This window comes from Tiliqua scincoides, chromosome 3 (assembly GCF_035046505.1).
Source record: "Tiliqua scincoides isolate rTilSci1 chromosome 3, rTilSci1.hap2, whole genome shotgun sequence".
Taxonomy (NCBI): domain Eukaryota; kingdom Metazoa; phylum Chordata; class Lepidosauria; order Squamata; family Scincidae; genus Tiliqua; species Tiliqua scincoides.
This window is the reverse complement of record NC_089823.1, coordinates 150343792-150370300: the sequence shown is the minus strand read 5'-3', so window position 1 is coordinate 150370300 and position 26509 is coordinate 150343792. Positions and strand designations below refer to the sequence as shown.

General features: G+C 43.5%; 1 protein-coding gene across 1 annotated transcript in view; it reads left to right on the top strand.

The window, feature by feature from the left end:
* Positions 1-26509, top strand: part of CTNNA3 (catenin alpha 3) — an 808499-nt gene that overhangs the window by 419203 nt on the left and 362787 nt on the right. The window contains exons 8-9 of the mRNA XM_066622270.1: positions 8565-8645; positions 14196-14348. Of these exons, the coding sequence (XP_066478367.1) occupies positions 8565-8645; positions 14196-14348 (234 nt within the window). The remainder of the gene's footprint in view (positions 1-8564; positions 8646-14195; positions 14349-26509) is intronic.

Here is a 26509-nt window from a genome sequence, read left to right as displayed (position 1 = left end):
GAAACTGGGAAGGGGGTGGGTTTGGTGGCAGCAGTGTCTGCTGAATCCAAACCTCTTTCTTGGGCTTGATCCACATTTAGATTGGAAGGTCCAAGTCAAATCAGTACTTCAACCTCTGATTGATGTTCAGTGTATATTGCGGCATGTTGAATGACTGGCACTACCATGCACGAAGCTTAATGGACGTTATTAATCAAGTGGCTACAGTGGCATGCTAAAGTAACCCATCCATGTTCCCTTGCCCTGGGTAAGCCCTAGCAACTATACCAATTCAGACCTATACCAGTTCAATCACTGGTACAAGTCTACATTGCTCCATGCAGGCAGATCAAGCCCAGGAAGGGGCTCAGAATTCAGTCTGCGCCACTGTCAATTGCATCCCAGTAAAGAATTTGAAAAGGTGCTCAGTGCTTTTGCCTGCTAGCACCCTCATGCCTGTATGCACGTGCATGAAACTAGAGGGTTGCTAGTTTCAAATTCCTAGGTATTTACATCACAGAAGACCTCTCATGGACTATTAACACCAGCATGTTGATTAAAAAAGGCACAAAAGCGGTTATATTTTCTGAGGAGGCTTGGGAGGTTAAATTTGTCACAGCAGCTGCTTGTGTCTTACAGTCGTTGCACTATTGAGAGTGTCCTAGCCTATGATATCTTGGTGTGGTACAGACATTGCTCTGCAGGGGACAAAAAAGCTCTGCAGAGAATTATTAAGATCGCGCAGCACATCATCAATCTTCATCTAACAGCTTTGGAGGACGTGTACATCTTGCTGTCTGCAGAAGTCACATAGTATTCTGAGAGACCCCTTCCATCCGGCTCATAAGTTCTTTGAACTGTTGCCTTCGGGTAGACGATAAAGAATTATTAGAGCAGCACCACATGATTCCTGAACAGTTTTTATCCCACAGCCATAATTACGTTGAATAAGGCGATATAGTTGTTACCATGCTCCTGGGCATTATGGTCTGTTATACTGTTTTATATTATGATGCATGTTGTATAGAATGTGTGGGTGAGTGTGTGGAGTGTGATTGTTGGAATTGTAGTATATATTTATGCTTGTATCTCAAAGGTGCATAAATTTCGTTGTGCTGTAGCACAATGACAATGAAGTTACTGTTACTACTGCTGCTGCTGCTGCTGCTGCTGCTGCTACTACTACTACTACTACTACTACTATGCTATCAGGGCTGGCATTTGTTAATGAAACATGAACATAATTCTGTTCTTGTTTGTACTGTTTAGTGTAGCACAACAACCATTATATATCTAAACATTTAACCCAGGCATTGATATTGGGCTTGGTGGGGAAAGGGATGGAATGTCCTGAAGCTCCTTTTCAATGTTTCATGATGAAATTTCAGCATGACACGTCCGTAGCAGCTCCTTTGATCACTCAGTCTCTAAGAAAATTGTAAACTGTCAAGATTGTGAGGTTGCTGCAGATCTTGGAAAATCTTAAGCAAGCCTGAGTAGATTTCCCCATAGGTAACACAGTAAGTGAATTACTCTTTCTAGGAGCTGGTGAATCTGACAGCTATTTCAGGTCCCCAATTACTGTCAGCTTGTGTACATTACAGCAATAGGACCCGTTCATTGGCAAGGTTCCTTTCATCTTCTATTTTTGTTTTCTCCTTTTGCGCTGCCATTGATTGCTCTGAATGTGCTTGACTGACTTACTGCCTTTCTATCATGCCCTGCCTGGAGAAGCTCAGAGCAACAGTTAGGATAGGCTGAGAAATACTGTAGTGGTTGTCTGAAGCATACATCTTCGAGCGCCATGATTTGAACCCGGGTTTCTAACTCTACACTCTAGTCAATTTATTGATTCATTTGGTTGGAAGCATATATGTATATATGTGCAATAGGCATTATGTACTTTCCTTGATACTAATGAGTAGTTTTAAATTGCAGCACTGTGTTGGTGATTCACATGTTTATTACTTCTGCTATTCAAGCTTTGCCTAATGTCACACTTGATATAGGGTTGATTCAGATCTAACCATGCCTTGGGGCACAGCCAGTCTATCCATGAATCGAACAATGTCATTCTCATTCTCATTGTGTGTGTGTGTGGGGGGGGAGCAGCAAACAACTGCTTGCTGCCTTCCTCCAGTCTACTGTGGACAGAGCTAGCCCCCTTACCTGCCGTTCCTCCATACAGGTTCATTAAATGAAGCAGGAAATGAGGTGCCTGATGGGTGTCCTAGCACTCTCCACATTTCCTACTTTGTTAAAGAGCCCATGTGGAGAAAAGAGCCTGGGAAGGGGGTGTGCAGGCTTGGGAAGCAGCAGACGTGACAATGCAGAGAGAGGCACTATTGGGCTGCCTCAGGCAGCACAGTAGCTTCAGTTGGCCATACTCAATGCCTAGCCAAAGTGAGATGATTGGGAATACCGCATGGACTAGTGCACTCTTCCTCCTGCAGTGTCTTCATTCTGCTTCCACTTCATACACGCCTTTCTCCTCCCATCTCATGTGAGCATTCCTGCCTCTTTTTCGGTCTCAGTACCAACTGCAGTTGGTTTGCACCAGGTGTTTTTCTAACTTTAGTTATGTCAAGTGATATTTGGAATCTATTTGATAAAGAAAAACTCCATTTTGGTCTAAGGATCAGACATCACAATACCTTTTTCTTTTTCAAAAAGTAATTTTGGGTCTTTGAGTTCCAAGTGTGAGGGAAGGGGTTTTTCTTTTTTAACCCCCTTCCCCATGCTGATGCTTCCATTTAAGCCATTTCTGCCCAACATTGCATATAAGCAACATATCCTCCCCCTGAGGCTTTTCATCGTGGAACCTCACTTTGCATCTGACAAGATGTGGTCCATTTTTGGTGTAAATGTGGTATAAGCTCCTAGTCTAAAGTGTTTTAGGGATCCTGCCTTCTCACATTCACTTAGACAAATTAGTGGTCATATTTTAAAAAGTTATTTTACTTTGGAATAGTCCAATAAGAAATACTGTAGTTCTAACAAACTTATAATAAACAGTAATAAATAAAATTACATCTGAATAAAACTAGAACATATTATTCATTTAAACTAAGATATATACACAAATATTTCCCTTCTCATTTTGTCCAAAACTGAAATCTTAAGGGGAAAGATAATATTCCAGAGGTGGCCTTTCAAATTAATATTAGGACACAATCCAGCTATTTGAAATGCACCTGGAGATAGAGGTGCCTCAGAAATGAAAAGATAAAACTGAAACAGAGCCACCACAAAATAGATCACAGTCCTATGTATGTCTACTCAGAAGTGGTCTCATTGAGTTCAGTGGGACTTACTCCTATTTAAGTATGTCTTGGATTGGAGCCTTATGACCCAATCTTATCAGGGGCCCATGGCAGTGTATCCTGCAATCCACTGCTGTAGGCCTCATAGCAGTGGAGTGAAAGCTGTGCTGCCATTGTGCTTAATGGAGAAGGTAGCAGAAATGGCCACCAGCTCTGTGAACATGCCAAACTCACAGCTCCATCCTGAGCTTCCCCGCTATTGACCGGGTGCAGAATCGAGGAGACCTGTGTCAGGTTTTTCAGGCTGGGAAGGGGGATAGGATATGGCAGCAGGCCCTGCCATCATATCTGCCCCCCTGCTCCCTCCCTCACCATGCCTTCCCCCTGCCCTCTCCCAGAATGGCTCCCTCCCTGCCCCAACTTACTCCTCCACTGCCTGATGCTTGCACTGGCATCGTCTGAGCTCCGTGCAAACATCGAACAGTGGAGGAGTAAGTTGGGGCAGGGAGGGAGGCATTCTGGGAGAGAGCAGGGGGAAGGCGTGGTGGCCTGCACCAGTGCTGGCTCAGTGCAGCTCGTGCTGCACCAGCTCCAGTGCCCGCCCAACACAAACTGTTGCAAGTGTGCCTTATGGCACGTTTGCAACAATGCACACTGGTGCTGGGCTGGCGCATGGGCCATTGGATTGGGCCCTCACCCAGTTACTTCACCAGCTCAGGTAAAGTGGTAGAAGGGATAGTTTGGGGGAGGTTTGCAGCAGGGTGGAAAGAGAGCTGGGGGTGGATCTCGATGGCAAAGGTGCCTGCTGGATCCTATCCCCAATTTTTCAACCCACCCTGCCCCGTTCCTCTCCTTGGAGTTACACCAGAAAAATAGCTGGCATGGGTCTGAGGAGTCCCAGAGGCGACCAAAAGATTTTTACTTGCCTCTCGTTGGCCTCCTGTTAGCATGCCGTGCTCAGCACGGCTGCGTGGCGGAAGATGGCGGGGATAGGATTGGGCTGTTAGCGTCCCAGCACCTAAATTAGAAGTAACATATAGAAATGAAATTGGGGAAAAAACATATCAAGAAATATGGGACAATTTTGTGGAAATAGGCACAACATAAAAATAATACATTCACAGTATAAAAGTGAGATATAAAAGAAAGTTCATCTGGTTGTTTTTCATTCCCCTTCTCTTGCATCCTTCCCCCCTTTTATTATTCAGTTCTTTTCCTGTTTACTTGATTACCTGTTTGTCATGCATATAGAGGTACAAACAGTGATTGAATGTGTCAAAGGTTCATAACAAACAAATTAGGCGGGACCAAAATTAATCAGGAGGAACTTTATGGAGAATTTGAAATTGTACCTTATTCAAGGGAAGAGGAGATTGGTTTAACTATTATTATTTTTTATTTATATCCCGCCTTTCTCCCTGAAGGGCCCCTAAGATGGCTTACAACAATGCATATATAAATCGTAAAACACATAAACATAAAAAATATAAATAACACAATATTATGTCCCTACCCACCTTCTCAAAAGCTTGCTAAAACAGAAATGTCTTTAACTTTAAGCTTCATTGGAAGTGCTCCACGAAGGGGGCTGATCATAGATCTTCAGGAAGTATGTTAAGTTTAAATAAGGATGAAAAAAATATACATATGTTAAGTTTTTGAAAACTTTTTTTTAAAGTTGATCAGCAGGTGTTAAAATTAATAATTAATAAAATACAGTTGAAACATTCAAGACCCTGTATGTTCTGGGCCTGAGATCCCCTAGGGCAGTGGTGGCTAACCTATTGCACACTTGCTAGACAGGGCAGACAGAGCCCTTTCTGTGGGCATGCGCGCCGTCACCCCAGCTCGCAGCTCTAGGCTCACAGCCCCTGGGAGGCACCAGCAGCTGCCTATCTGCCCTGGAAGGCTGAGGAGCCCACTCCAGGCCACAAAGCCAGCCTCCTCCTGCTTCAGCCGGGGCAAAGGATGGAGGGGCGAGGCGAAGGGGGGGGGAAGGAACAGACAGCGGGGGAAGAGGGAGATCAGGAGGGGGGCTGATGCCAAAGACCCAGGCATGCTCCCAAGGCACCCCAGGCCACCCGGGGAGGAAGAAGGCTGAGAGGCTCTGTGAGGGGACTTTCTCACATCACCCGCCCCTCTGCCCAGCAGCCCAATGGGAGCGCTTCCTCCCTTCCTTGTATGGGGTAAGGCAGGCAGCACACAGGAAGCTGCTGCTGCAGGCTTTGGGGCACCAGCCCTGCACTGGTGCTGGTCCTGAAGTAAGTCTCATTAAAGTCATTGGGGCTTGCTCCATTGGGGCTAGGATTGCAGCCTGAGAGCCCACTCCTATGCATGTCTACTCAGAAGTAAGTCCATTGTAGTCAGTGGGGCTTACTCCCAGGAAAGTGAGGGTAGGATTGCAGCCTGAGGGCACGGTGCGGACATTCCTGTGGCAGGGTTGGAGAGGAGCTAGGTTGGAGGGGAGCATAGCTCACAGCGTGGCATAGCTGGAGGGGAGTGGAGCTGGAGGGGAGCAGATCGCTCGGACCATAGCACGGGTTTGTGGCGCCAGCCTTGCACATGCTGCTGGCCCTGCCTTGTTGCCCGCTGGAGGCTTATCTGTAAGAACGTCACACAAAACTAATTTTTATATGATTTTAAAGGTAAACCACAGAATTGTTTCTCCAATCCTATTGGAAAAGAAGTGCATGCAGAATTTCACGTAGCTGTGAGTGTTCATGAAATACAGCATGATGCAGCCATCCAACTAGGATACTGCTGGCTTAATTAAAAAATAAATGCAATCTTGCACAGTATTACTATTACTGACAGCAATAATATGCTCCCTGTCCCTAAGGGGCTCACAATGTAAAAAGAATCAAAAGAACACCAGCAGACAGCCACTAGAAAAGACACTGCTGGGGTGCGGAGGACCAGTTACTCTCCCCCTGATCAATAAAAGAGGAACATCCACTTACCCAGCATGTAATTGCCTAGTGTGTACTCAGTGAGCACAATTACCCAACATGTAATTAACCTGTGGAACTCCTTGCCACAGGATGTAGTGATGACATCTAGCCTAGATGCCTTTAAGAGGGGATTGGACAAATTTCTGGAGGAAAAGTCCATCATGGGTTACTAGCCCTGATGGGTATGTGCTACCTCCTTATTATAGATGTGGGCCACTGTGAGATTCAGGAGCTGGACTAGATGGGCCATTGACCTGATCCAGCGGGCTCTTCTTATGTTCTTATGTTCCTATGTTCCAGCCGCTCATATGGCCAACCAGCCACCCAGCCAGCACTCTACACTGCACAGCACAGGCTGAGGGAAGGAGCACAAAGATGTTAATGTATGAGTTATTTTTTCTAAACGAAAACCTCAGTATTCAGGTTAAATTGCCGTGTCGGCACTTTGCGATAAATAAGTGGGTTTTGGGTTGCAGTTTGGGCACTCAGTCTCTAAAAGGTTTGCCATCACTGCCCTAGGGAATGCCTGCACCCATATGGACCTTGAAAGTTACTTCAAGCATTCTATGAGATGCCAGTTTCCATCCTGATCGAAAGTTGGACTGACAGCTACAAGGAGCATTGCCTTTTCTGCTGTACTAAAGAATTCCCTCTGGAAGTCCACCAAGCTGGTTTTCACTAGAGTTGTTATCGTTATGTGCCAAGCATGTACATTACGCTTTGCAGATTAACAGCAAGATGATTGGTCTAGTGAGGCGAAGAGGGACAACAGGAAGATGAAAGAGAACAATGTGCATTCACTCAGTTATGCATACAGGTCGTGCCTTGTCATCCACTGAGGTCCCATTCCAGAACCCTCAGTGGATTAAAAGAAAAAATCAGTGGATACCAAATCAGTGGGAAAATATCTTTAAAGACCCACTTCCAGGTTTCTTGCTCCTCCACTGTCACCCCAGAATGCATTGGTTTAGACGCTATACTACATTCAGCCACTAGATGGAGTGAATAATGGAATGAAATATTCCATTCCATTATTCATCCCATTAGTGACTGAATGCAGCAGAGGTTCTCAAACTTTTTGCACCGAGACTCGCCTTTTACAATGACAACCTGTCCGAGACCCACCAGAAGTGATGTCATTAACCTGGAATTGACATCATTGCAAACACATTCAGCTCCTTTATTTTTTTTTTTCTGTCCCCCTCTCTTGCTTTTTTTCCCCCTTGCCACTGTCTCTAAGCTCCCAGCCTTCCTCCCATTCTGACCTGGCATCATGCAGGCTGGATCCTCATGGTTGTCGGGAGTTGGGGCAGCTGTTTCAGAGTCCCAGGCTTACCTCCTGGCTCTGGCGTGGCCCCTTCCCCTTCTGAGCTCTACACATGCTTCCTCCTGCTGTGCAGAGGTTGGCTGCTTTTTGCAGGCTGGTCCAGGAGCCCCACCAGTGAACCTTCTCCGGCTGGCAGCCCGGCCCCCTTTCAGGCTTGGTGCGGCCATCCTGGCTCTCGTGATAGTGAATACTAGGACAATTGCGGCCCCCAGCCAGCAGCCCAGCACCATTTAAGGCTGTCTGCCTCTTGTGGGCTGGTTGTGGTCATGGCACTTCTTCTTCTTGCTGCATCCAGAAGCCCCACTGGAAAACCTTCTCAAGTCGGTAGTTTAGCCCCGTTTCAGGTTTGATGCCAGCTGCCCAGGCTCTGCCTCCTCCAGCCATCCTCTTACTCCTGTCTCTTGTGAGAGCCAGGGTGATCTTGGCAACCCACCCCCCTTCAGGCTTCATTTCAGCTATAGCACAGTGGCAAGGACTCAGCCACCACTGATGCATTCTGGGGCCACAATGGAGGAGCAAGAAACCTGGAAGTGGGCTGCAAATTGCTTTTACTCTGTGTTGTCAAAAACTGCTGCACCCAGGATGGCAACATTGTAACATCATGTGACATCACTTCGGGGTTCCCGCAGAGGTGGCTGCCTCCTTTTTTTGTCAGTGAACATGAAAAGACAGTTGAAAATTGCTGTTGCTGTGAATGTCCACACTCACACTTTGTGACACACCCTTCCGACACATGGGCCGGCTGCCCTCCACCCCAGCACTTGCAACACCACTGCTCTCTGGTTAAAGGAATTTTATGCTGACTTTTTCAAAAATGTGTCTAAGGTAGATATTAAAGCCCCTTAATCACCCCTATTCAACACAGTACTTTATTACTTCTGTTACATTCAGAAAGATTTGAATTGCTAAAGAAGAACTATGGGAGGGAATGACATAGTTTGTCTCTAAGATGCCACATGATTCTTTGCTAGTTTTGTTAATGAAGTTAAATGTCCTAATACTTTTGTATGTTCCAAATGTTGTTTTCTGCTTCTTTTTGTCCAGGCTGAGAAAAAGGAAAAGAGCAATGCCTTGAATATTGCAATAGATAACATGTGCAAGAGGACAAGAGATCTCCGCAGACAGGTAATCTCCCTGGGGACAAAAAGAATCTCCCCTGTATTCATTGTAGACTTGTGCAAACAATTACGAAAGAGAAACAAAGATTTGTTTCTTTATATTTTCCTGTATTTATAAACGTATTACTAACAAGATGATAGATCATGCAAACAAACATGATGTCCTTGATATGTGCAGTAGCAAGAAAGTACCTCTGAAGTTGTGCAAACACATGTGAAATGTCATCTGAAGAGCACACTTTATATTAGCAATATAATTCCAGTCATTTAAAGTCATCTTTTCTTTATCTTCTTTAACTCTCACATACGCTGTCAAATTTGCCATTATTGCAAAATAATGTAATTTTTCCTCCCATTCCTACATAATTGGAATATTTCTCATTTTCCAGTGTACTTGCTGCAAGTAATGTGTAGGAAATCATTTGTATATAAACTTCCAGGGTATTCTTGGTGTAAGACAACAAAAACAGGAGAGGATTTAATTGTAGCAGGCAGTCCAATCCACCACAAATCCCTGTGTGGCAATACAGCAGTGCCAGTGTGGTGTCTGCTAAATCCCTTGGGGGAGTTTTGGCCATAGGAGGCCTCCTCAGGGTAAGGGAACATTACTCCTTGTTCTGAAGTAAGCCTCTGCATGACTGATGGAGGAACATGGACCTGCATCAGCAGTATCACTGGTGCAAGTCTGCATTAACATGTGAAGGCAGGATCAGGCCTAGAAAGGGGGTCAGGATACAGCAGGTGCTGCTGCTGCCAAACCCACCCCCTTCCCTGGTCCAATCTGCTCCCCTCCCTGCCTCCCTCCCAGCCCTTGTGCAGCGTTACCTCAAGTGATGGATGTCCAGCATTCATTGCTCCATGAACCTGGCCACTTGTCATTTCTAGCGGCGGCCAGGGTGCAATAACCTGCTGAGTCATGTTTGCTCTATGCTGGCAGAACATGCATTCCATTGGCATAACCTGCCTTTAGGATTGGGCCCTTAACATTTGTTGTTTTTATTGAATGTTTGTTGTCATCCAGTATCTCTGAACAATTGTATACCCATAACAAGGAAAACAGACTACACTGGATACTCATTTTCTGCAGGTTTGGTATCCACGGATTTGACCTACCGAGGGTTCCCCAGGCCCCCCAGTGCCTCATAAGGCATTAAAAACATCACTTCCAGTATCTCCATGAAACTGGAAGTCATGTGTTTTGAGCTGCTGAGCTCAGTCTGAGCCCAGCAGAGGCCATTGTGTTTAGAGCAGCAGAATTATCAAAAATTCAAGACAAAACAGGATGCAGAGGTCTTGACACAGTTTGGGTTTAATAACTTCTGTAGCTAAATGACTTCTGAGCAGACAACATTGCTTTTTAAATCTTCTGTAACCGGTTTGTTAATTTTAACATTAAAATATTATTAAAATAATATTAAAAAGGCAATCCATAAATTCTCTAAGTAAATAAATAATGTGTAACAGGAAGCTGAATCTGAATTCCATGAATATCTTTTGGAAGTTACAGTTGGGGCCTCAGTTTCTGCGAGGGATCTGTTCTTGGACCTCCTGCGAATAGCAAAATCCGCAGATACTGAAATCCGTGATTTTGGCCACTTTAAAGCTTCTTAAGGCAACCACAGCACACTGGTCACCTCTGGAGGGCTTTCCGAAGCCTGTAGAGGCCACACACGTGCCCCCAGGTTTCCCAATGCCTTATAAGGCATTTAAAACATCACTTCCGAAGTCGCGATTTTTGCCTCTACGAGGCATTCTGAAGCCCACAGAGGCTGCAGAGGACATGCACAGCCTCTGTGGGCTTCAGTAAACCTTTTGGAGGTGACTGGAGCACAGCTCTGGTCACATTCGGCAGGTTCAGGTGGAGCCAAGTCTAGCTCAAGTCTGACAGTCCGGTGGACCCGCGTTGAGCCTGATCCACGGATATAAAATCTTTGGACAGACAGACTCCACCTGTAATCAGTTAGCACCTTTCCTCTTTAAAATCATGTTTGAAGCCTTTTGTTATTTTTGTGTTTAAGTAAACATTTTTACATGTGCAGAGAAACAAATAGGAGCATATTTCACAATGAATGATGTGACCCCATTGATCGTGGAAATCACAGGCAAGGACTGCTTTTCATTACAGCCATCATGTAGACATTGTGACTGTTTCCACATGATGGCTGCTCCAAATGGTGAACGAGTGTGTTTGTGTCAGTTTCCCATGTGGATCAGCCCACTTCTTGTTTTATTATTGTAGTGATACAAATATAGACCGTGTGATTTGTCATTTCTGGCCACATACTTTAAGGTGTATCTTCAAAAGAATCCTCAGTAATGCTTTGTTCAGTGTAGTTCTTGGAGACCAGGTTTATAATAAACAGAATTTCTTGAGATACAGAACTCAGAAATAGTCTAAGCACCAGTTATAAACTTCATTGAAATCTAATTGAAGATAATTAATTTGAAGCACAGTGTTAACAATTTAAACAGAAAGTTCAAGAACAATTAATGCAAATAGATGCCAAACTTATTGCATTTCTTGCTGTGTTCCTCTATTACCAATTGGCATAATTGGTGATCTTATTGGTGTAATTATCATGCAATCTAAAAGTCAGATAATCAGATGTATTACTGAGTTCTTCCAGTAATATGTATAAAATGTAGAAATATAGAAAACGTCTAAGTACAGGTGTGCCCCTATATCTGCGGGGGTTCCATTCCTCAACTTGCCGTGGTTAAGTGAAACTGCGGATGTGGGTGAATGCCTCCCCCATTCTCCAGAGGAGGCTACCCTGGGCCTCCTAATGCCTTATAAGGCATTAAAAAGTCACTTCCAAACACCACCAGGAGAAATTGGAAGTAGCATTTTTTACACTCAGTTTGAACCTGGCAGAGGCTGCGAATGGATGTCTGTGGCTTCTGCTAGGCTCAGAGGCCTTTCCGGAGGCAAGGGGAGCAGGGCCTACATGAGGGGTCCCAAGGACACGATCCGTGGATAAATGAATCTGTGGATATGGGATTCGCAGGTACAGGGTCCCCTGTATTAGTATTTGTACAGGTTGTATGCATTACCCATGGATTCGGGACCCATGAATTTGATCTGATTTGACATGACATGAAGCTGCAATCCAGTCAGCTCTAGAGGGTGTTATGAGGCCAGTGGAGGCTGCATGGTTCCAGGAACTCCCATGGACACTGAAACACGCCGATGTTGAAATCCACAAATCTTGGGGGCCCTCTAATCCTTCAGAAGCTGTGGAAGGGCTTCCCCGCCCCTCGGAATGCCTTTTTAGACCTTTAAATGTCACTTCTGTTTTTCCGTAAAACTGAAAGTGACCTCCTAAGGCCTCCCAAAGGCCTTAGAAGGCATTTTGAGGGCCAGCAAGGCTGCACGCATCCTTCCCTCGGAACATACTCTTGAGATGATGGTAGTGCAGCTCCTTTTGCCTCTGGAGGGTTAGATGGCTCGCAAGACCCACAGATTTCAACATCTGCAGGTTTCGGTATCTTCATGGGTTCCTGAAACGGAACCTGTGTGTGTTTCTGGGTGTTCATGTACTTCACATACATTACATCAATAACACAGGCCAATACACATTTTGCTTCCTTAAACATTACACCAATTCCTGGGTATATTTGGGGTGCTGATTCCAAAAATGGCATCCATTTTGCCCTATCACGTCTAGTTTTGGAGACATGGCATAGCCTCTTTAGTGAATGGTTCAAGCAGCTTCCTCACCTACACCATGGCTTCCTCATGAGGAAGCTGCTTGAACCATTCACTAATGAGACTATACTATATCTCCAAAACTAGACGTGATAGGGCAAAATGGATGCCATTTTTGGAATCGGCACCCCAAATTCATATCAAACCACCATAAAGTTTGGGGAAAACTTTTCTGACCGTCAGTTTTGTAGGCCTGTGTAAACCATAAAATAACCTGAGTAAGGTAGTTAGTAATTTTATGGTAATATGGCTAATGGGAGAGGAGAAATAAGGTTGTGAAATATTGCCATTAAACTGGGGACATTCCAGGCCAAAGTCTAGCAGTACATCACACCAAAACTTTGAAAATACACAATGCCAAAGATACTATGTGTCTGTAAGGGGGCAAGCATTATTTCACTACACTTGGGTTTGGAAAAGGCATGTGACATCTTTAAACAAAAATAAAAAGGAGAAATATTTTGTGAGATAGTAGATGGTTCACTGTAAGCTGTAGAAGTATGTGATATCACATCACATCTCTTGGTCATCTCTTGGTACACCAGTACCTTAGCCATTTCATGGAATCACAGTACTGGGGGAAGTGTTGGGCAATACAGTTGGAAAACTGAATAGGGGAACACTTGTCTTTTAAATATATACTTAATTTTTCTTAAATTCAGTAATACAAAGACCAATATTTGCTGCAATTAGACAGATTATAATGTTTGCGATATATTCTAGTTAACCATCTATTTTAACATTTAATTAGTGTTGTCTTTATGGGTATAGTAGCTCCCCTGATGCCCCCATCTCAATTCAGCCTAAGAAAATAATTGCTTTATCAACAGCCTAGCACAATTTGTCAGGACAGATGAAAATGCTCTTCCTCTAATAGCATGCTCCAAATATATTGGGAATGCACAGAGAAGCATCTCAGTAGCTACTTGGATGCTTATGGAATTAGCTCCCCTTGAACACATGAGACATCCTTTCAAGTGCTGCGTGGTCTTTCTATTTGGGTTATTTTTCACTGGCAAAGATAATGCAAGCATGGGTTGGTTGTTCCACGCAGAATATTATTTTAGTTTGTCCTGGGATCTATCTTTTCCCCATTGGGGTTGCAAGCTAGTCCTGCAGAGGCTCAGATTGACTTGAGAGACCTGATAGACTTGATAAAGATGTTGGACAAGGGGAAACAAAAAAGTCTAGACTTAATGCTGGTATCTAAGTGGCTGAAATTAAACTAGATCCAGCAAGGGAACTAGTTTTCACTGAGGATATGGATGTATATTCCAGCTAATTAGGGTAGTTGGCCCACTGTTGTCATCAGACAAACCTTCTTGTCTTTTGCAAGCATCAACTTTGACAGCTGAGGAGATTTTGGCTTCTGAGCAGGTCCCCAATGGAGTCCTTAGACTCTGAAGGCAGCGACAAAGCAACATCCTTGGGCAGGAGCAGGGGTGATGGGTCTATATCCTGGTATTTCCTTTTGCAGGTGGGCTGGGAGGGACTGGGATCTGCTCGAAGGGAACCCTGGGTCTTCCACCTTGTCCTTGGATTAAAGAGGTTATGTTCCTTGGCTCATGATGTGTTCTCACATGTGATTCACACTATGCATATCTTAACTGTAAAGTCTATTCCTTTGGTGGAGAAATATGATGTATGAACTTGGTGACTGTGAATACAGAAAATGGGAGAATGCAGCAGACTTGACAAAATTTAGAACTACATTATTTGCTTAACCAGGCTGTAGAAAAGTCTGCTCGTTTGTAGATTTTAGATCACATATAGAGTGTAGGATATCATTTACACAACACTATTTGCAATGATACAATATACTTGTTAATGGGGGCTTTCTTTTTCCAGCTTCGTAAAGCTATTATTGACCATATCTCCGACTCATTCTTGGACACAACTGTTCCACTTCTAGTGCTCACTGAAGCTGCTAAAAATGGAAGAGAAGCAGAAATAAAGGAATATGCTGCTATATTTAAAGAACACACATGCAGGCTTATTGAGGTGGGTTCGATATTAACGCAGTGAATGGTGCCTTCTTCTTGGAATACTTTTTGTGTCTATGTTTTAACGCATTGTATAAACACTACCTATGTTAGTAGTTTCCCCCAAAGACATATATTTGGTTTTTCAATTATGTTCAATCCATTTTTCTAAATGATTTGACCCATGTTTGTTAATATGGAAGTGGGGATTTTATGTTATTTTTACTCTTATTTTAATCAATACACAAGGTGCATTAAAATACATAAGGGTTAAAATTAGTGCAAAAAAATTTCTTCATTTTAAAAACAAGTAATTTCTACCCTATACAGCAGAGTTATTCAGACTGGGGCGTCACAGTGCCCCAGCCTGAGAGCCCTGGCCTCTGTCCCCTTAAGGGGCAAGGGGAAGGCAGTGACGTGATCCCCAGGATTGCATTGCTATGGGGGGGCTGCAGGGACTGCGAAGTACTCACCATTCCCTGCAGTATTATTATTATTATTATTATTATTATTATTAACAGTATTTATATACCGCTTTTTAACTAAAGTTCACAAAGCGGTTTACAGAGAAAAATCAAATAACTAAATGGCTCCCTGTCCCAAAAGGGCTCACAATCTAAAAAGATGCCAAGGAATACCAGCAGACAGCCACTAGAACAGACAGTGCTGGGGTGAGGTGGGCCAGTTACTCTCCCCCTGCTAAAAAAAGGAGCACCCACTTGAAAAAGTGCCTCTTACCCAATTAGCAGGGGTTACTTACCCAATTAGCAGGGGTTATTAGTAGCATCCTGAGGGTGCAGGGAGCCCTGCATGAGTGTCTGCAGGACTCCCTGACACTCCCAAAGTGAAAGTGGAGCGATTGCGCTCCACTTCCACAAAACCGGAAGTGGAGCACAATCGCTCCGCTTTCACTTTTAGAAGGCTGGGGAGCCCTGCAGACGCTCACGCAGATCTCCCTCCCTGCCTCCCTCCCCTCCCCTGCAAGGACTTGCTGCAGTCGTCAAACTCCCTGAGAGTTTTGAAAACCGCAGCTATACAGTAGATTTTAAAAAAATTGTAATTCCATAAATAAAAGTCTTGCAGTGCAATCTTATGCCTGCTTAACCCAAAGTAAGTTCCATTGTGTTCACTGGGTCTCACTACTAGGAAAATGTGTATAGAATTGCATCCTTAATCAACTATAAATCTTACATGTACTGCATAGTCTGTTCTTTAGTATCCCTTCAAAATCTGTTTTGTAAATTAGATTAACAGCCCAATCCTACTCTTCTTGTGTGTGTCCCACTGTTGTAGCTGCACTGAAAAGATGCACAGTATCCAGTGGGGTGGGGAGCAGATAACTTTGGAAAGGAGACTCCTTTTCACTGATTTTTTTTGGTGTAAGTTGTGGGAGAGAAAGGGAGTGGAGAGGCTACTACCCGAGGGCATAGGATCAGGTGTGTGCCATCACTGTTGGATCCAGCCCCTCTAACAGCCTCCCTGCCTCAATTCTTCCCTCTTCCCCACTCAGTTCCACCCCCCCCCACTCCTGTTCCACCCCCCTGCCTCCTCCACTGGGATGCCTGTTTTGGCAGGTGGCCAGCTTTCTAGTGACAGCTTTCAGCATGAAAATTGAAATTCAGAGGCATTTGGCTTGGCTCTCCTTCTGGTGGCACTTGTTCATTTATATGGAATGGGTAATTTAACAATAGCCCTTGGGGCAGAGTACAGATGCAGCCATCATAGCCCTGTATGCATCTGCCCAGTCTCTTTTCAGTGGAGGCCATGTTGAAACTTGGACAGAATCAGTTTTCTTGCAACTGTGCCACTAAACAATTGTGGGCACAATTCTAAGCAAGTCTATTCCGAAGTAAGCCCTGTTGTGTTCAACGGGACTTACTCCAAGGAAAGTGAGGTTAGAATTGCAGCCTGTGTTTTTTAACTGTGCTTGAAAACTTGGCTTTAAATTATGCAGTAGAAAAAGTTGGGAAAAATGCACTTGTTTGCAAAATCTAGTGACTATGGGCATTATTAGAAACACTGTCAATGTTTGTAAACCTCAAAAACATAAACAGTCTTCTTTCCTAATTTCTTTGAAAAATCTGAGGTTCTTTCTTCTTTCACCCTCCTTTTCCAGTCTTTGAGAACAAATCCTTTCATGTGTGTGTTTAAATTTTCTTTAATAATCAGCTCATAAAAGAATGAGTTTCTTGGCAAACACTGCAAGCTCCTAACTTTTTTCACACATCTGCATTTTTCTGCCTTTGTTCAGTTTTAGCACGTCTGTTCCTTCTTCAGCTAAAATGAAGATATTATATTTATATATTATTATCATTATGATAATATTGTTATTGTAATAATATTGTTATTATTGTTATTATCCTGACAATGCTTCCCATGTTCAGAAGACATAGGTACCTCTTAAAAATTTAGCATGTATCCACTTTGTCCCTTTAACATCATTTTTTGAAAAATTTCATGTCCAGCACAAAACACGTTGAGAGGAGCTGCAGTTGATCCCAGCTGCCTTGTGCAATATGACTATGGAGTAGCCACTTTATACATTAAAGGGATCATATCCTAGCACCATCACTTGGCCAGTTTGGACAACTACTGACACCCATCCACCAAGTGCCCTTTCTAGCCAGCTGTTGCAGTCCCCAATGTATCCTTCTTATCTGCTGATCCATTTCTGCTGCTCTCCTAAGCATTTGAGGCAGTGGAGAGGGATACTTATTTCATAATTATATATAAGTTGGATAGAAACCATTTGGGTCTAACGGAAGGGGCAGCATCTGCTGCCTGATGTGTTGCATCCTTTGCCCTGCTGGAGTGGGTGGTTCTCTCTGAGTGCAATTCTAATTCTATTTATCAGCCGTGCTCCATTGTGTTGGGGAGAGTGGTAGGCAGGAAGCCTGTCTTGGAACCCCTTCCAGAAAAGCAAACAACCTCCTGTAGAACCAAAGAAAGCTCCCTTGATTCAACTCCTCATACCCAGAAAACAGTCCCTTTCCCTGTGGAGTGGAGAGCTTATGGAAGCTGTTAGGGGGTGGGTGAGCAGGATCTCAGTGCGTGTAGCTCAGGTCAGAGAGGGGATACCTTTCTTCTCTCACTCAGTACTCTGAAAACCATGGAGTGTCTCTCAGAGGGAAAGAGGCTACTCACTGTACTTCTCATGTGCACCCACTTCTGCTGTATTGTGTTAAGTGATTCACTCTGTGCCAAAGTCAAGGGACTACTCCTTTTCATTCATGTGACTAGTTATTCTTCTGCTTCAGCAAGAAAGGGAGTGTGCAGAAATGTCTAACTATATGGAATCATTTTCCACTAAAACTGGCTGCCATGTATACCCCAGTATCATTTTCTTCCTCTTCTATTGTCTGAGCGGTAGTTATGTGGAAATACGAGATTAAACCCTCCCCCCAACGCATTGCTGGATATCTGAGAACTGCACCAACTGTGCCCCCATATTTTTTGGAATAGAGCATCCTGGCTGTCTGACTTTTGCTTGAGACAAGTCTCTTGCAAAGCTAAGTGAGAGAATTGCTTCCTGTTAGAAGTAGAGTTTTTGGTTTTTTGCAGTTTCAACTTGGATTGTATTCATGGGATAAAAATAAGAAGTCCTGTCTTAGTCCTCCTGAATAGGGCTTCTACATGCTTCTGTCTCTCACAAGAATGACTGTAGCCATGCCTGTCTCTTGCCGTCCAACTAAAGTTAAAAATTAAAAAGAAGTACTAATGGAGCTCAAAAACAAAGATTCAGCAAATTCAGGGGTCAGCTAGGTGCATGAATAGAACCACTATCTTTTCTTCTAAGACTGAAATAGAATTATCTTATGCCACCAAGACTTAAGAGCTAGACCACGACTTTACAATGCGTTGTACTCGCATATCCAGCACCCATGAATCAAGGGCAGGACTGATGTCCTTTTGATGTTGCCCTCTTGTACCTTTCTTGTAAATGTCCAACTTTTACCAGTAAGAAGGAAGTCCCTATAAAGGGAGTGGATTTAGAGACAAAACACATAGAGGAAAGGTCTTCAGAGTCAGATGGAAGTGATCATACACCATACATATTCTGTTTTGTTCTCCCATTCTACTTATCATTTAGGTGATCCTACAGAAACATGCTAACTGAAAGATCAGACTCAAGTCTCAAAATGAAGGGCCATTTGCAGCATTCTTTCACTCTGAGTAATTTCAATAGCACCTCTGGAGAAAGGGGGCAGAGGAATTGATGGACATAGAACCCCACCTACAGAGGACTTCCTTATAGGAATTTCCTCTAGTTAAGGACCTGCAAACTTCTTTCCAGGATCTTTAGCATGAAGAGTTTTGACCCAGTCACAGTCACCCATTTTCCATACTACCAACCACACTTCAGCTGATATACATATCTGTTTGTTACTTTTCTCATTGCCCTAAATACAGCAAGAAAAATATGAGTTGTTGGTCCTATCCATTTGGGAGTTGTTATGCATATTTATCACTGAGATTGAGTCATTGCTGTACCTAATTTAAGAGTTTCCCCTTAGAGGAAATTACTACTTTCATGTTTAATGTATTCTTACTGTTCAGTGTAGCAAGCATGTAGGACTGTTCTCACATTGGATTCAAAGAAATTGTCATGCTTATTTAAGTATGCATAAATGCTGCCATTTCACTGTAGTGATATTAATTATTTTAATTTAGCTCCTGATGGTCTCCCATTATTACTTTCTGGAACTTGAGAGTCATCATCCTGCCACTCAATATGTGCCATGAAATAATGACATATATAAGAAATTTTATGTAAAAGTAGCATAGCATACTCACATGTCTTTCTGAGCAACAACATGATCAATGATATTGAGAACATTTTCAATATACAGCTGCAGCCTATTTATTCACGGATTTTTTATCTGCGAATTTGTCTCAATGGGGTGGGGGGAACTGAAAGTCACACCCTCCTTTGCCCTGCTCTGGCTTCTCAATCAGTCTCAAGGCAACCCAAAACACTGCAAAAAGGCTCTGCAAAAACACTGGACTCTTAAAAGCTCAGCATCCCACCTGTGAAAGGGGGAGGAAGGGGAGGTGAAGGAGTGGAGCAGAGGGGAATGGATTGATAACAGCTGCCTTAGTTTCCTTCCAGCCCCAAGTGAAAGGCTGCAGCGTATTTGCTTAACTCTATGGAATTTAGCACAATGTTTTTTGTTAATCTCGATGAGTCATAGAATGGAACTAACTCGGATAAATAGGCTCCACCTGTATAACAGTGGTTAGAACTCCAGGAAATTAATTAAATAGCAGCTATATTGCATTTGGCAGGTTATCACATGTTAAGTACAGCCAAGTAAGCAGTCCCACAAGGGGATCTTTGACATAGAAGTTAATAGATGTAGCTGGGGAGAAAAATACCTAGAGATTGCCAGTACTATTAGCAAAAACCAAAGAATGAAGAAAGTTTTGTCATATAAAGAAAGATCTCTTTTCAATAAGCCTGAATTCTGTCTAGATTGATAGTACTGAGAAATATTATGAATATTCAGTACATGCCGTTCTCTTTTTATCTAGCTTGGCTGTTAACAATTCAAAAGCAAATAGATCTGGTGTTTTTATTGTGTAATGATGCCTTACAAATTAATACTGCTTATTTTAAGTATGTAGCACTTACAGAATCTTGCTGTCCTTTCTAAAGTACCTCATAGCCTGATCCTATGGGCACCTTCCACTGATGGACCTAGCATTCCATCAGTGGAAGGCCTTCTTCGTTGACATGGCAAATGCTGCAGCAAAGTGCACAATGGGGCCACCAGTACAATTGACTGGTGACTGTGTGTGCGCGCCACCAGAGTTCCCAGCCACTGCTAGAGGAAGTATGTTGGCAGTGGGGGTGAGCAGTGGATATGGGGAAGTGATGGAAAAATCACTCCCAACCTGGGTTGAGGTAAGCTCCCCAAAGTCAGCATCAAAGGGTTTGAGGACTCTTTTTGGTGGTAACCCAACAACACCCAGAAAAGAAGTCAAGTATGTTTAAACCAATGCTAAATTTATTGCAACATTTTAGAGAAGAACAATAAATTGGCAATATACTGAGGTGAGTATTAGCATAACAGAAGCGCATATATTACCAGGGATCAATATCCTGAGCGAGGTCACAGCTTGCAGTCACAGATGGAGTTAACTAACTGAACTGCTCTAACTGAATTGCTCTGCTGGTGCCCTCTCTTTTATGGAATCTTACTGCGCTTAATGCAGCTAGCCTTCAGAAGGAAGTCTTCCCTCTGGTACAGCAGAAGTCTCATTTCTGGTAGGGCATTCAGGCAGGAGACCTGTCAGCCTGAGTTCACAGAAAGGTCAGACACTCAACATAGAGACAATATAGCTTAACAAAACTCTTGTTCCCAATTGTAGTAATGGGGCATTTCAGAGGAGGAACCAGGAGGGGAGGTGAGTTGAGGGAGGGGAGGGTGAATCTGGTAGCAGTCATGCTTGCCAGATCCTATCCCCCATTTTTAAGCCTGCCCTACCTCCTGACTCTCTTTGAACTTTTGCCATCTATAGAGTTGGCATAGGTTCAAGGAGGCCATCAGGGGGCCTATGCAAATATTTTCCCTTAACTCTTGGGACCTCCTGATTGCCCCCCCCCCCGTAGCATGAAGTGTAGCATATCTATGCTACAGCATGGTGAGGGCCAGGAACAGGCTGTATGCTACTCATGATGGCAGGTCTGCCCCAGTATATGTTTATTAAGGAGATTGTCACCTTATATTTTGAAAGACCCTGAATGTGGAACACAAAACGTGGCAGTAAAACAAATCCATATATACATATACAGAAGCTCTGGCAGGTAGGAATATATGAATAAGGGTCGTTTACAGCCCCTACTTGAAGAAGCCAGGGAGTGAACCTGGGATGTTCTGCATGCAAAGCATTTTTTGTTTTCTTACCACTGAGTAAACAGTTCCATTCACACAGCTGGGGCAGAATCAGATTTTGTAGGAGATGCTGGACTTCAGGGTTTCAGACAGGAATCCTACACAGCCCATGCTGGTGATGTCATGGATTGGGACTTTTGGAACACGGAACATGTGCTTGGCCACTGAGCAATGAGCCCCTCAGCAGAGGATCTAGTGCTGGGCAAACAGGGCAAATGCCCCAGGTGCTGGGTCTACATGCCTCTAGGACTGCGTGGGAAGCCTTCTGAAGCTCCTGATGCAACTGGTTTTCCAGAAGTGCAGTTTAAGACCACGGGGAAGCCTCAGAACACTTCCCCAGTCAATCTGAAGTTTGCGCAAGGCGCCATCGTGCACTGGAAAGGTAGGAGGAGCAGATTTGCATGTGGCATCCTGCAGGGGGCAGCATCACAGACCTTTGCTCTGGGAGTGGGGAGGGGTAAGTTGGCCACTGGAGTCCCTCTCCTATGTCAAAAGCTGGAAGCAGCTTCGAGCAGAGTGTTCTTTTTGACAGGGAAAGGGGAAGCAAGCTCCCTTCAGCTATTTCTCTCCTTTTGTCTTCACAAAATCCTGTGAGGCAGATGACACTGAAAGTTAGTGACTAGTCCAAGATTGCCCAGGAAGCTTCATGGCTGAGAGGGGGTTTGTTGTGATGATCTTCCTGGGAGGCAGGGGATACAAACTCCGAGTGCACTTATGGCCCAATTCTGTGTTGGAGATGTGAATAGAACTGTAGCTCAGTGGGAAAGCACATTTTTTTGGATGCAGAAGATTCTATGTTCAATTCCTGGAATCTCCACGTAGAGTTAGGAAGGATCCTTGTCTGTGACCCTGGAGAACTGGTTCCAGTCTGTGCAGACAATCCTGAACAAGATTATGAGGCATTATTGCAACAGTATTATCTGAGTAATCATGTACAAATTACTACATATGTTGGAAACTATATACAGAGGCTTCTTCCCTTTTGAGTGCAAGTGATTTTGCTACAGGAGATATATTTCCAAAGCACTGGTACTGATTTCTCTTCACAGTAAGTCTTCACAGGGCACTTGAATTTGCTGGTGTCTCTTCTCTTCAACTGCCACCCTTTGCCACCTGTATTGTCTGGAGCAGTAGCATTTTAATATTAGTCAAGCTCAAGCTGAACCACAGGTGTACTCTGTATTTATTTAGCAAGAAGAATAGAATTTCATTATGGTGAAGTAGCTGAGCCCTGACACTGTGGTCAAAGACCTCTATTCTCTTTTAAAATTAATTCCATCCTCAACATGTTTGAAGAATAACAGCTGGTACTGCCATCTAATCTTAGATGGGAACAAAGTGAAAATACTTGTGAAAATTAAATCTGCAACTAAATGACCTGCAAATAGAACTTGGATCCAGATTTTGCGCAGGCAGATGGAAGTTTCCAGAAGGAAGTGTGTCTTCCCACAGTAGTCCCCTGAACTCCCCCAAAAGCTATTTCTGAGTGTTAGGGGACCTCCAAAATGGGATGGAATGTGGCACCTGGGGCATGGAGAAAGGGGAAATTGGCAAACATAGAGTAGAGGCCTTGTGAAGGTGGAGCTTCACTCATGAAAGGCACCACTACCCAATTTCAGCAATGCCCTATCCCACTCCATCCAGGAGGGTCCCCTGTCCTTCAGAAACAGAAGTTTTGGGGTTGCTGTAGGCAGAAAGAGTGGGAAAATTCCATTGTGTAACTTCCTTCTACTCATGCAAGGTCAAGATCTGACCCATTGTACCTATGAGTTATAGGTATGTGTATTGCATTGTCTTCTGAGGTAAACCAATACCAGAGTAGAGGAAAGGAATTATTTTTAATTGCAAGACAAAATTCATAAAACTGGCTTTGGGAGACAGAATTCTGCAGTTAGAATATATAGAATAAATTATGTTTATGTCAGCCCAATCCTAACCCATGCTGGCCTGCCCCATGTCCAACACTTGGTTGGGGCTGGTTATGGCTCAGGCTGGGGCAAGAAGAATTCCTTCCCTTTACCTGGGTATTGCTGCAACAGTCCAATGGGGCTACTTGGATCTGTGCCACCTGGTGGCATAGATCTGAGCAACCTGGAGCTGCTCCAGGCTGCCAGGGACTGGGGTTAGGATCACAAGTGCAGGATCCTGACCCCAACCCCCACTCACCCATGGCCTGCCCACGGGCCGCCTGCCCTCCCCCTCCCCTAACCGTCTCCTTCCCACCCTCCCCCAGACCCCCCCCCCCCGCACTATCCTCACTCAGCTGGTGTGGGCTTACCTTTTGCACTGGCCCGCAGGGCTTGGGCCAGCCTCCCTCCTCGCTCAGTGATGCCAACAGCACATTTGCAACAGCTTTGCGCCAGTGTAAGTCCTTGCACTGGCCCATCTCCCTTTTGGGATTGCACCCTTATTCAAATACCTATCTAGAACTATTTTTGCTAAACTAAATTGCTAAAACTAAACTAAACTAAAACTAAATTGCTGCAAACATGAAAAGAAGAGATTCCGGTTGGATATCAGGAAGAAATCTTGATGGAAGGATCGTTGGGTAGTGGAACAGATTGCCAAGGGAGATGGCGAATTCTCCCTCACTGGAGATCTTCAGGTAGGGGCTCAACAACCACCTGCTAGAGATGCTCTAGGAGGATTTCCTGCTACAGGCAAAGGGTTGTACTTGATGACCTTGTGGGACCCCTTCCAACTCTATGATTCTATGTAATTTGTAATTTAGACCCATCTTATTTAGAATCCATTCATTTTTATATGTGATATGCAATAATTCCCTATTTTAAAAAAATTATATTTACGATTGTGTATCATGTAACTGCTCATGTTCATTTTTTTCAGTATCCACTCTTCACACATCAATTCATGCAGTGTTAAGAATCTGTTTTTCTTCCTTTAATGTTTTTGCTGTTGCTAACAATATATGGAAAAGATGAAAACGCCACTAAGACCTCATAATGTAGCTTATCTAACCATGGTAAAAGCCATTTTTAAAAATGAAATGCTGGATACCTGGCTTCTGAAATGGTGGCATAATAACTCAGTATAAATAATACATTGTGCTTAAAAGGTAAGCTGTTTAGAAGAATCTTGAATATTACAAGTGACATAAAACAATTGCAATATTAGAGCGGGCTGTGCAGATTCTCTGGGCAAGATTCCAATCACTTCTGTGCACAGGTTTATCGCCCATATGCCTGTGATGCAATTATCATATCAATACAAAGTTAACACTAAAAGAGTCATTTTTCTGTGGCTCTCCTTCACATTCTGCCTGAAATGACCACAGTGGCCCATGAAAGTTTATAACAAAAATTGAAGGCGATGAACTAGAAATTGGATATGATAGTTGAGCCGTGAATATCTGCCCCAAACAAAACATGGCTCAAACATATTGTGGAAGATCTAAAGAACTAGTGATTGACCATTCAAGGCTAGAAACCACCACCAATAGCCAAGAGTGGAAGCATGTCATGAATGGCACACGGAACCCAGCAGCACCTACAGAAGTGTATTGCAGTGGCGTCACTAGGGTTTGCAACACCCAATGCAGAAGGTCAGTGCATCACCCCTATGATGAACCTCTTCCCATACAGTGGGTGGGGCAGTGCCCTGGGTGGTGGGCGTGGTGACGTACCATTGCCCCATGCCGCTTGTTTTTTGGCTCTAACTTTTGATAGAATAGAGATATTTCAGCATGGTTCATTTCATTGCATTCTGCATGAAATTATACATTGATTGATATATAAAATGTTAGTATTATTCAAAAATACCAAGATTTGAAAAATTTTGACCAGTAGTGGTGTCACCCAGTGTGGCCCACACTCCCCTAGCGACACCTCTGGCGTTTTGGTTCAGTGGTCAACCTACTCCCCAAGCACCAGCTAAGAATTCAAGAAGATGAATATCTGATAATTCAAAGATTTGAAATATGTTTGGCATACATATAGATCCTATCAATGCTTTTGGGCCCCCAAATTTAGTAAATGTACATTCAGGGAAGAGGTTTAGTTCCCTAGGGTGTTAATAGACCCAACATTCAAACCGAAAATCTGTAGTGAGCATAACTACAGAGGTTGTGGATGTGAAAGTCTGGGCACAATTTTGAAATAGAAAAAATTGTGATTTCATAGGCCTGAAGGTTTTCCATTTGAAAATTGTTGTGTTTATGATTTGCTATTGATTGCCTTGCTTTAATTCATGGGTCAAGCTGACACATCTATACCTGTAATCCTAAATAGCCCTTTCATAGCTTCATTCATAGCCATTTAAAATTATTATTTAGTATTGCACAACCTTGGAGACTTTAGAGTGCTTCCCAAACATCTCAGTAATGTATGCAACCCATTTTTCCTACTTTCTATTGTGTTGCGCTTTTTTTTACCCAAAGAAACTCTTTATTCACCAATCTGATGTTAATTTAGTGTTTTGGCCTTATTGTACAATCATATAATCCAGAGAAAACCAACCTCTAAAGCCTACATATTGCATAGTAGCAGACACTCATTCATAGGATTATGCAAAACATGTCCCTTTATTTTTATGGATATTTCAGTTTTCCCACATTCTGGCATCATGTGTTCTGAACAGATATTCAAAATATAGATCTGTGGCTTTCACTGTGCAATTCTGAATAAGTATTTCACATCTCATATATCATCTTCAGTTGGCTTGATTTTGCATCATGTCTGAAGGCGTGCCCCCTTATCCACAGGGGATCTGTACCATGGACCCCCACAGCTATGGAAACTGTGGATATGGCAGGCACTATATGTTGGGTGCCCCCCTATCTGCATGGCCATTACCTTTGTTTTCACATGGTCAAGATGCCAGCACGGGTCTTTCTTTAAGTTGCTTTCACTTGCTTACAGAAGATGTGATGTTCAGCCTGACCACTAGAGGGAGTCTCATAGCCTGCACGTCTTGACTTCTGTTTAAGGAAATGAAAGCAAGGTAAAGGAAGAAAGACCTGCACTGCCATCCTAATCATGGAAAAACAATGGCGATGACCATGCAGGGGATTCCCTAGATAAGCCCCTATCTGCACAGCCCATCCATATATAAATGGATGGCATCATTAAGAGGGGACAGCTTGTAAAGTTATTGAAATAATGCCTGTGAAAAAAACTCTGTTCAGCTGATACATGGTGTCTGCATTGGCACAATTCTGTCACCAACTCCACAGCAAACACATATTCTGAAAGCTAAAAGGACTTCAGCTAAATTTAACTAAACATCCACTAAAATTGAGTGTTGGGAGAGTTAGGACAGACAAAAG